General features: G+C 52.6%; 1 protein-coding gene across 1 annotated transcript; it reads left to right on the plus strand.

Annotated features, from left to right (window-relative positions):
* Positions 1-505: 505 nt before the first annotated feature.
* On the plus strand, positions 506-1,441 carry LOC142076490 (olfactory receptor 14A16-like). Its single transcript, XM_075138773.1, has one exon. The coding sequence runs from the start codon at positions 506-508 to the stop codon at positions 1,439-1,441; it is 936 nt and encodes a 311-aa protein (XP_074994874.1).
* The last annotated feature ends 10,080 nt before the right edge of the window (positions 1,442-11,521 follow it).

The following is an 11,521-nucleotide window of genomic DNA, read 5'->3' on the forward strand; positions in this document are numbered from 1 at the left end:
GAGCACAAGTCTTATGAGGAGCGGCTGAGGGAACTGGGGTTGTTTAGCCTGGAGAAGAGGAGGCTGAGGGGAGACCTCATCGCGCTCTACAACTACCTGAAAAGAGGTTGTAGCGAGGTGGGGGTTGGTCTCTTCTGCCAAGTAACAGCGATAGGACAAGAGGAAATGGCCTCAAGTTGCACCAAGGGAGGTTTAGATTGAACATTAGGAAAAATTTCTTTACTGAAAGAGTGGTCAGTCCTTGGAACAGGCTGCCCAGGGAAGTGGTGGAGTCACCATCCCTGGAGGTATTTAAAAGACGTGTAGATGAGGCCCTTAGGGACATGGTGTAGTGGGCATGGTGGTGTTGGGTTGACGGTTGGACACGATGATCTTAGAGGTCTTTTCCAACCTGTATGATTCTATGATTCTATGATTCTATGATTCTATGATTTTGGTCAGAGAAGTCTCCCCTAACTTCTTGTGTTTTCCTCCTCCAACAGGTCCCCATGCCCAGAGGGACCAAATGTCCAACGGCAGCTCCATCACCCAGTTCCTCCTCCTGGCCTTCGCAGACACGCGGGAGCTGCAGCTCTTGCACTTCTGGCTCTTCCTGGGCATCTACCTGGCTGCCCTCCTGGGCAACAGCCTCATCATCACCGCCATAGCCTGCGACCACCGCCTGCACACCCCCATGTACTTCTTCCTCCTCAACCTCTCCCTCCTCGACCTGGGCTCCATCTCCACCACTGTTCCCAAAGCCATGGCCAATTCCCTCTGGGACACCAGGGACATCTCCTACGCAGGATGTGCTGCACAGGTCTTCTTTGTATTCTTCTTGTTTGGTGCAGAGTATTGTCTTCTCACTGTCATGGCCTATGACCGCTACGTTGCCATCTGCAACCCCCTGCACTACGGGACCCTCCTGGGCAGCAGAGCTTGTGTCCACATGGCAGCAGCTGCCTGGGCCAGTGGGTTTCTCACTGCTCTCCTGCACACGGCCAATACATTGTCACTACCCCTCTGCCACAGCAATGCTGTGGACCAGTTCTTCTGTGAAATCCCCCAGATCCTCAAGCTCTCCTGCTCAGACTCCTACCTCAGGGAGGTTGGGCTTCTTGTGGTTGGTGTCTGTTTAGGATTTGGGTGTTTTGTTTTCATTGTGGTGTCCTACGTGGAGATCTTCAGGGCCGTGCTGAGGATCCCCTCTGAGCAGGGACGGCACAAAGCCTTTTCCACGTGCCTCCCTCACCTGGCCGTGGTCTCCCTCTTTGTCAGCACTGCCATATTTGCCCACCTGAAGCCCCCCTCCATCTCCTCCCCATCCCTGGACCTGGTGGTGGCAGTGCTGTACTCAGTAGTGCCTCCAGCAGTGAACCCCCACATCTACAGCATGAGGAACAAGGAGATCAAGGACGCCTTGCAGAAACTACTTGAAGACGCACTACTGCAGCATCAATAAGGTGTCCATCATCCTCAGGAAAAGCTCAGATGCTATGTTGATCATATGTGTCTTGTTTTTCTCTTCTTGATGATACTTCATATATTACTTACGCTTAAATAATGCTGTTCTTAAGTACCTCCACTGGTGTTTTTGGACCCGAAAGACCTCATGTATACATAGAGCCAGGCTCCCTGTGCAGGTGAAGGAGCTGGGAATAAAGAATGCAGCAGAAAATGATTTGTCTCTGCTCCCATCTCTTCCATCTCCTCTGGAGATGGGGGTGCAGCCCCAGCACACAGGAGGGCTCAAGGATCCACGAGCTCCCCTGCCACATGGAGGAGCAGGCACTTGTGGACCTCGGGGCTGCCCCTCGCTGCCTCAGTCGACACATCCTTGCTGCCACCTTCACATGGGGCTGCTGCTTCCCTGGAGCCATGGCCATGGACGACAGCAGGACTTGGTCTTTCCAGAGCAGCACTGCCAGCTCAGGGCCCTGTGGAGAGCACGGGGTGGGAACCAAGACAGGCTGGCCAGGCCAGCATGGACATGCTCACGTGGGGCAAGGGACATCCAGGGAGAAGAGCAAGGGAGCATTTCTGTGCTGCAGGGAGGAATCCCTGAGAAAGAGAAAGGTCTTTCTGCAGGCACCCACTCGGGGCAGGCTGCTCTGTCCCCTGACCAGGACTCTGGTGCTGGCCTGGGGAGAGCGGCTGGCACTGAGCTCCAGAGGCAGCCTGGGCTGGGGATCTCCTGTACCCAAGACCAGGAGCTCTTCGGTTTCACTGACCTCCATTTCCTCATGGCATGGTGAGCCTCCATCCCTGGGGCTGATGGGGAGGCTGAGCTCCCTGTGTGCCCCCCAGCAGCTGCTGTGCCCCTCAGAGGGGCTGGGGCCGTAGGGTGAGTGCCCAGAGCTCTGCAGCACCCTGGGCACTGCCGTGGGACCAGCCCAGGCTGGGCTGCTGGGCTGGGCTGGGCTGGGCTGGGGAGAGGGCCGGGGAGATGGGAAGAGCTGGGAAAGGTCTGGGCGGAGCTGGAAAGTGCCTGGGAGAGGACAACACCGATGTTAGCTGAGCTGTGTGACCATGCAGGGCAGGGCCATGCTCCAGTGGGTGTGTGGTGCAGAGCCCGGTCTCCTGGCAGGGAACTGAGACAGGCGGGTGCAGGAGAGAGGAGGCTGCTCTGTGCCCTTGGTGGCAAGGACAGAGCGAGAAGGTGCCCCAGGGCATTTATCACACCCCCACCCCAGCCTCTTCCCTTGGCCATTTCCAGCACTGGCCACTCATCCCAGTTTAGGGGTGGTTTTGCTCTGTGGCCACCTCCTCCCTCCTGTTGGTCTTGGTACCTGGGTTGGGGGAAGAGCCAGCCCTGCCCCAGGCTCTTTTCTTGCCCAGACCTTGGCAGAGCCCAGAGTGGGGCTCTCTGCAAAGCCTTGCGTGGGCCACGGCTGGGGCTGGGCACTGGTGGGCTGCAAAAGAAGGAGGGCTGGTGGGGATGGACCCTGAGTTCTGGCACGGGGACTTGTGGTGGGGAGCGTTTCCCCACCCCAAACGTACCCTGTGCTGTGCTGTGTCTGCTGAGGGGGATGTGGGGGCACGTGCTGGGCAGTGGGGCTGCACTGGCTCAGGCACAGGTGGGAGCTCCAGCACAGCCATCAGGAGGTGGAAGCAAGGACAGGCTATGCAGGGGGGATTCAGGAACATGACGTGAGCATGCGGGGATGTGTTTAGGAAAGCCAGAGCTCACCTGAAGCTGATGGGGGCTGCAGGCAACACCAAGAGCAAAATGGAGACCTTCAGTCCCTGGCTTTGCAGTAAAAGGCTGAACAAGGAACATGCTGGTGAGTGATGAGGGAGGGGTCATAGCAGCAGACCCAGACGAGGCTGAGGCGCTCCATGCCTTTAGTGCCCGGGTCTTTGCTAAAAAGTTCTCCCAGGCCTCTGCTTGGTGAAGGGGCTGCAGGAGGAGGAGAGCACGTATTGGCAGGAACCTCATGTAGTCCCACAAGGACAGATGCCAGTGTCTGCCCCGGCAGGGGACTCACCCTGGCAATGGCACAGGCTGGGGGCTGCCTGGCTGGGAGCAGCCCTGTGGGAAAGGTCTTGGTGAGCAGGGAGCTGGACAGGAGGCAGCCGTGTGCCCTGGCACAAGGGAGGACAGCAGGGCCCTGGGCTGCACGACCAGGAGCACGGCCAGGAGATGGAGGGAAGGGGTGATCCAGGTTACTGTGTCCAGATTTCCAGACTGGAATAGGTTTAGCAAAGGGCCTCCAAGATGGTCAGGGCTGGAGCACTGTGCCTGTGAGGAGAGGCTGAGGGAGCTGGGCTTGTCCAGCCTGGAGGAAGGAAGATCTTGGGGGGAACATGCAGCAGCGTTGCACTGTTTCAGGAAGGCTGAGTCAGGCTCATGTCCGTGATAGAAGACACAAGGCCAAGAGGCAATGGGCTGAAACAAGAGAGGGTCAGGCTGCATACGGGCAGAAAGTTTTCCAACATGAGGATAGTCAAATGCTGGAAGCTGTTTCCCAGGGAGTGTGCATCGACTCTATCCCAGAAAGTGACCACGACATGTTTGGATAAAGCCCTGAGTAATCTGGTCTGACCCTGCTTTGAGCAGGAGGTTGATGGAGACACCTCCCGAGGTCCCTTCCAGCCTCAATGATGCTGTCCTTCCTTCCTCTTCATGGTTTCAAATTAGGCAAAGCTCTCAGGTTCTCCCTGACCAGAGCAGTAATGCATATCAGGCACAGGGCTGCTTCACAGGTGCCCCCAAACAGCCCTGACCACATCCTTTGCTTCTGTTTTTATTTCCCCCTACCCAAGATCTCCTCTGTTACTGTTGTAATGCCCTCCAAAAAGAACATCCTACCCTCTTAATTCTTTCCCCATTGGCCATGCAGTTCTTGTTTTGTGACCTCTGATGGCATTTCTTAGATAGTTTCTGTGGTATTTTCCACCTTGGGTAGCAATTCCATTCAGCACATCATTTTCTCTCTTTCCCTGTACTGTCCTGCAGTTCTCCATATTCTTATCTTGCTTGAGGCACTGCCCACAAACCTCAAATGCTGATGTGTTGGAATTTCACTCTGGAGGGACCTTGACACACTTGTGGATTTGGCCAAGAGAAACCTCCTGGAGTTCTACAAGGCGAAGGGGTCAAGGTCTGCACTGGGGGCAGAATAACCCCGTGCATCAGGACAGGCTGGGACCTGAGTGGCTGAGGAGAGTCCTGGGGAGAAGGGCATGGAGTTACGATGGATGTCAGCATGAGCCAGGCGTCGAAGCCACCATTACAGAAACAGAAAGGAGGCACTTGACCAGCTCCTTGAAACCAGGAATCGGCATGCCATGCCCCCTGACGTTCCTGGGAACACCTGAGCTTTATGTGCAGAGAAGAGTGAGTCCTCTTCTGATGCCTGGCCTGTCCCCTGGCCTGTGTGGTGCTTTAGGCTCTGCAGAGAATCCACACCAACTCTTTGAGGAGGTGAGGTTCATGTTGCATGCGGACATGCAGGGCAGGTGACGGGAGCTCAGAGCTTCCTTGATCCCTGCTGCAGAGTTAGCACTTCAGAGACTGGAAATGCAGGTAAAGGGGCTGGGTCAGGGTACCCCACATGGAAGTTTTGCCTTCCTTTGTACCTTCCCAATACGCTGGGATATGTCCCTTGGTCTTCTTTGCTAAAACCAAAACAACCCCCTATTCCACCTCCCTCTCCTCCACAAAACAGGGAGAAAAGATATGGAGGAGGGATGATGTAAGGGCAATTCTGTGTAAGAGGGGTAATCTTTAAATGATAACAAAGCGTTAGCAGTGAGAGAAAACACATTGTTCTAAAAAATTCATGCTGGAAGTTAGATACTGGGAAACATCTAGCTATTTTGTCAAGTAAGAATGACAGTTGGCGATGAAATTTAAGACCTTTATTTCATCATCACCGAGGATAAGAAAGAATTCCCTTACAGCACTGCCCTGTTACTGTCATCAGTGATAGCACCACTAATTCCAAAACACCCTTGAGAGATTCCTTATTTTTCCTCAGATCCAAAGCTCAGCCTGCTCAGATCATGAACGGACTACCTCAAATCTCCGCAACCAAAATCTCTCCAACCTTCTCTATTCATGCTCTTTTAACCCAGGCCACTTCTCCCCGTCACTTCAGCACACTGCCCAGTCTCTATTTTCTCAGCCGGGTGAAGTCAGGGTGCTCCTTCGCACAGCCATCCCATCGAGAGTCTTCTCTGATCACACTTGTATCACCTCATGCTATGTACTGTTCCATCTCCCTTCAGCAAATCTCCATTGGATGGGCAGTTTTCCTGTTTCTTTCATGCACATTCACCTTCACAACCTTTTTGTATTGTATGCATACCAAATACACTCTGAAGCAGCACATTTATCCCCCACAGCTTCACCCATTTCCCATTGCAGGCTGAGATATTTCCCCTCTTGGAGCACGCGGTGTGCAAAGCTGCTCCATACATGGAAACCCACTTCTGTGCTGCACATACATTTGGGATGAAAAAAAAAAAAAAAACAGAACATTTCAGAGAGTGTTGCAAAGTGGCAAAGGAGCTGAAATCCATAAATGCTGAGAGACAAGTTACAAAGAGAGAGGAAAAAATAGGTGAAGCTGTATCGCCTGGACTCACAAGTTCTCTGTCAGTAAAGAGAAAGTCCCACAGCCTGTGGGATGTTTTATTAGCTGGTCCTGTGGGAAGGTTGGTTTCTGAATACAGCCTGCTGCATTCACATTTCCAGTACGGTTCAGGCATCAAATTTTTGCCCGTCCTGCCTGGAGATCCAGGAGAGTTGTGTCACACAACAGCCACCCTCAGAGGGAGGCTGCAGGTAGTGTGGCCTGAAATTATTTGGACTCAAATGGAAGCTCAGATCCTGAGCTGTTGGGACAACATTGGCTGAAGTTAGACATAAACTACTTGACACAACTGTGAGTTCAGACCTAGTTGGCAGAGTATCTCACACAGCTCGCTGAGGAGAACAGGGAGTTGGGGAGAGGGGAGCACATTTCACTTTCCCAAATGCAAGGAAAGAGTCAAAAGCATCCTTCCCTTGGGCTCTGATGTCCCATTTCTTGAGAATCAAATCTGCTGGGCCTTCTGTCAACAATCTTACAATAATTCTTCAGGTGTGTTTTTTTTTTTTTCTATTTCCCCAAGAGTATCATTATTTACCAAAAATAAACATTATTCTGCCTCAGCATAAACGTCTGGAACAGAACACCCTGTATCTGTGGTAGCAACACTGGGCAGTGCCAACTGAGTCAGTATTTGCCATGTAAGTCATGACACTGCACCCTCAGTGACATACCCAGGGCGGTTCAGATGAAGGGTGATCTTGCAAGAGCCACCTTCTGTGTCCCCAGGTGGCAGAGGCTGGATCCCCTTCTCAGGACAGACTCCTTGCCAGGAAGCCACAGCCCTGGCTGTTGCTCACTGGTTCTTACTGGCACTTCACTTGGCACCCCTTTTGGTGTGTTTGATGCTTTTCCATGACTCTTCTTTCTGCAGAGAAGATCATAAGAAGACAACCGTTTCAGAAGTGATGGTCATAAAGGCCCTGCTATAGACAAAAAAGTTTGCCATGAGCTCTAGATGGAGACAGGAAGGTAGTTAATAAGCACCAGGAAGCTCAAGGCCTCTTCTGAAGATGAGTGGCCCCGAGCAGCAGGGATTGGCCCTGCGTAGGTCTGGGAGAGAGGGTGGGGGATGTCAGTGAGAAGCAAAGTGATGCCTGATGGCTTTAGCAAATTGTGAAACCACATCTGAGCCCCAAATGGAAAGCAGTGGGTGTCTGTGGGTGGGGAAGAGGAGGAGGTTTGTCCTGGGAAGGTGTCAGGAGGGAAGGCCCTCTTGTGCAAATCAGGGGTGACAGAGACATTTCTATGATGTTGTGTGCATGCCTCAGCCTAGAGACGGGGAACGCCTGCTGCTGGGGGTGGCCATCCTCGGTCATGCCCTAGGAGCTGACCTTGCTCTCTTTTCCTCCTTCACTCCCCAAACTTTGGTGGACCTCAGGAAATATCCGTGAGCATGGCGGATACACAGGTCCCATCACTGCAGGGACGAGTGAAGGGTTTGTGAGACACGTGGGCGTGCAGGGTGATAGCGGTGCGTGTGTGGCAGTGAGTGTGTTAAAGGCAGGACCAAGGCCTGAAATAGCAGCTGGGTGTGGGGGGCTGCCATGCTGAAGTGGAGAAGGTTGAGTGTTGACTTTGAAGGACGCAGAAGCAAGAGGATGTGCATTTCAGTGCTGGGATATGAAGAGAAATCGTGGATTCAAGCAAGTCTGGGGGTAGGTCGTCTTGGGTGCTAGAGGAACAATAGGGCTTTGGAAGTAGCTGGATGGGTTGTGGGGAACTCACAGACATTGGCAAATCCTCAGAAAACCACAGCTTTGTGTTTGAAGAAATAGTCAGTGAGGACAGAGAGTAATTGGGAAAGCTTGGGACATCATGGGGTCAGAGGGAGTCAGGGGATCAGGAGGGTGGTTGAAATCTGCAGGGACACTGGCACAGCCATAGGACAGTGTAAAAGAGTCTGTGGTGGGCATGGCTGAGGACTTTGGTAGGACTGGGACCCCCAACAGAACTGAGGTCCATGTCCTCTTGGCTATGGCTGCTGTCTCTTCCGCTGAGGCCCACGGGAGGACACCAGTTCCATAGAGCCCCTGTGCTTTCTTGCCTCCTCACCCTTGGTAGAGCCTGGGAGGGGTCCTACCACTGACCTGCACTCAGCATCGCAAACCCTCGCATCTCACTGCCCCCAGAAAACGCCCTGAGACACCCATGAGGGAAGAATCCCCATTCTTAGGGTACAGGGCTCAGGGCTTGGCCATCCTCCTTAAGGAAACACATCAAGGCCTTTCACAGCCACTTACACATTCATTTTCCTACCTGTATCCAGGGCCTCTGAGTTCCTGCTTCAGCAGCCCCCAGGGACAGTCACCTTGTCTGGTCGTTCCCTCCATGATCTCTTCAGTGATGGCCCTCAGTGGGGCCCGCTAACACCCTCAGAAACTTGGAGGCTTGGTGCTGACTTTTAGATCTCCAGAGCCTTGTTCAATCTGCTTGCAGTATCTGCAGTTCAGGAACTTGGCACAAGAGGGCTCCTGAACATGCAAAATTCCCTAACAAGCCAAGTCTCTGGGCATAATTTTCCTTCATTCCTCAATTTTTATGTGGTTAATCAGAGAGATTTCAGAAGGGTAGTCAAAGTAAAAAGATTTTCATAAAAAATCACAATAAGAAAGGATTTCTTCTTTTTCAACTTTTCTGCCTTTTTCTGCTTCCACATTAAGGGATATCAGCAGTCCCCAACTGATACTGGTCCTGAGCATCTCCTAATTGAGTATGGACATACAGGGAAGGCAAGGCCCTTTATGTCAGACACTCCATGGGAAGTGTTTGTCCCTACCCCAACCCCCCCCCATTTCTCCCATCAGCCACCTGAGATTTAGAGCAGCCTTGTTCAAATCAGACCTTTCTCCACTACAGTCTGTAGCTGCGTGTTTCAGCCCATTGGCACCAATTCCCACCTGCTTTACTTGGAGAACGACCTGCACACAGGCACAGAAAGGTGCTTCTTAATTGCCAACAAGCAGAACCAAGTCAAGCACAGTTCATTAAAAACCCAAAAGACATTCCTCAGCTGTATATCAAGTCCATGTTACCTCCACCGAAGTCCACTTCCCACTGTGGATGACCATACACCAGTGGAAAACACATTATTGTCTCCAGCACACATCCCAAGACACCTCAAAGCACTCCCTGCCCCTGACTCTGCCCATATTTGCTCTTTGCACCCCGTCAGTCACACACTGGAGTCACAAACTCCCTCGAGCCACAGGGAGAAGCAAAGAGACAAAGCGAATGAAAAGCTTTGTTCTGAGCATGGAAATCGGCATAAATCTGAACCTGTAATGCTTACAGGAGCATCTTCAAGTAGACTCTGCAGCATCTAGGCCCACTCATTTTTTATTGCCTGCAGGTAAATTACATATGACTTCACTGCAGGTGAAGAGAGGGATGAGAGTGATCTCTAATGTTGGACACCTCGAGTGCAATTGCTGAGAGGTCCCTTTCTAGTCAAGAGAGAGAAATGAGGTGTCTCAACCGAGGTGCCTTGGCCTTCTCTGCCTAGCCACCAGCTCCTGCTTCAGAAAGGCTCCTGTAGGTCCTGGGTCACATTTCCCTGTCCCACGGAAGGGCTTCAGCTACCCCCATGTATCTTGGAGGCATTGGCCACCTCTATGCTGGCAGCTGCATCAATCCCTGAAAGAAGATGTTAGGCAAAAGTTGAAACGTGTACAGAGAAGAGGTCTGTGTAATGACTGTTGAGAAGTCTTCATTTTCAGAACTTTGAGGTTGGTCTATAAATTCTCATGATTTTTGTCATAGGCCATGGACATGGCCATGGCCAAGCAAGACGACGACCCTTTCTCTCCCTCTATGGAAATATAGATTTCTACAGCCATTTCCAAAAATACATTTCCTCCCAAGGCTTTGAATGAAGAAATTATTCTGCAGAGCTGCAAGACATCCAGGGAGTCCCGAAGCTGTGTCACTTGGAGGGGCTCGTCCGCCCCAGAAATGCAATCCAGAACAACCTCTGGGACATGTTATTCACCCAAAGCGAAGCTAACCAGCCTTTCCCTCCCCAGTTCATCCTCTGGCACTTTTTGAAACAGGCATGCAACTTTTGCTTTTGCCAGTCGTCAGGGAGTCCCCCCAGTCTCCATGACCTGTCAAAGATGATGGAGACTGGCCTTGCTATGAAATCATCTTGCTCTCTCAGCACCCTTGGATGCAGCCCCGCCATTCTCATGGACTGGTAACATTTGAGGTTGCTCAAGCAAGCCAGGACTTGATTCCTATCCAGCCCTGACTGTTCCCCTCCAGAGTCCTGCCTCGAGGCACAGAGGCCTGGGAGACCTTGCTGGTGAAGACTGAGGCACAGAGGACATCGAGTATCTCAGCTCCATCCACACCTGCTTTACTCAGTGGAGCAGTGGCCACACATATTCTTCTTGACCTGTCCCTGAAGTAGTCACAGCTCATCGTGGTGCCCTGGAAATCCCATTCAAGTTTCAACTGAGTTTTGTTATGGAGCATTGCCAAGCTTGGAGGATGCTGTCCTTGAAGACCAGCTGTACTGAGCTCTGCTGCCCTTCGGTGCTGCTGACCATTGGATCCCCACGAAAACTCCCCGGAACAGGCCAAAGTCTTCTCCTCCATGTCCACCATGTGCAGTCCTTAACTCTCCTTCCGCACGCCCCTCGGGAGCTGGGACCCCACTATTTCATGGTCACAACAGCCAAGGCTTACATCGACCTTCACATCCCTGACCAGCTCTGTACTGCTTGTGAGTCTCAAATCCGCGTTTGGATTTGGATCCTTGTTGGCCCATCTGGCAGCTGTGCTGAGAAGTGGTTCCCCAGACATAAACCGCCTGGACTGTTTGCATCCTGCTGTGTTCCCCTTCCAGAAGATGCCAAGGCCATTCAAGTTCCACACATCCAAACAACTTCTTCACTTTGAGGGAACCCCACTCCTGAGCCTTCCAGCCTGTCTCTCCTGAAAAGCTTCTACCCAGCCATTGCAGCACCCCAAGCTGTGTCACTTGTCCCACCATGCCATGGCACTTCCTCCATGCATGTCAAAAAGCACAGGCTCCAGCTCGTCCTGGCTGTGCCCCTGGCTGAGGGCATCAGTGCACATTTGGGCTGTAGCACTGCAGGTGCAGCCCCAGGCCAAGCTCTCACTTGTCTTAGGCAAACCTGGGACCAAGTGTCCCAGCCCCCGTGTGTGCAAAGGCTTTGCTTCACAGCAGAGACATGCCGGAGTGGAGAGCAGGTGGAAACAGAAAGCTGAACCTGGGTGCCAAGAGAGTGAGCAAACCCTGCTGTCCCCAAGGGCAGAGAGGACCAGGGCTGGGAAGGGCAGCCCTGGCAAGACATGGGTTTGCTGTCGGTGGGGTCTCTGCTGTCCCCGAGGGCCTTTGGTGGAGGTGAAGCTGATCTCCAGGAATGACAAGGTGCTACTGAGGGGCCCACTGTGACAACTGTTGGTCTGGTCCTTGA

Source organism: Calonectris borealis, unplaced genomic scaffold, assembly GCF_964195595.1.
Source record: "Calonectris borealis unplaced genomic scaffold, bCalBor7.hap1.2 HAP1_SCAFFOLD_58, whole genome shotgun sequence".
In the NCBI taxonomy this organism is placed as follows: Eukaryota; Metazoa; Chordata; class Aves; order Procellariiformes; family Procellariidae; genus Calonectris; species Calonectris borealis.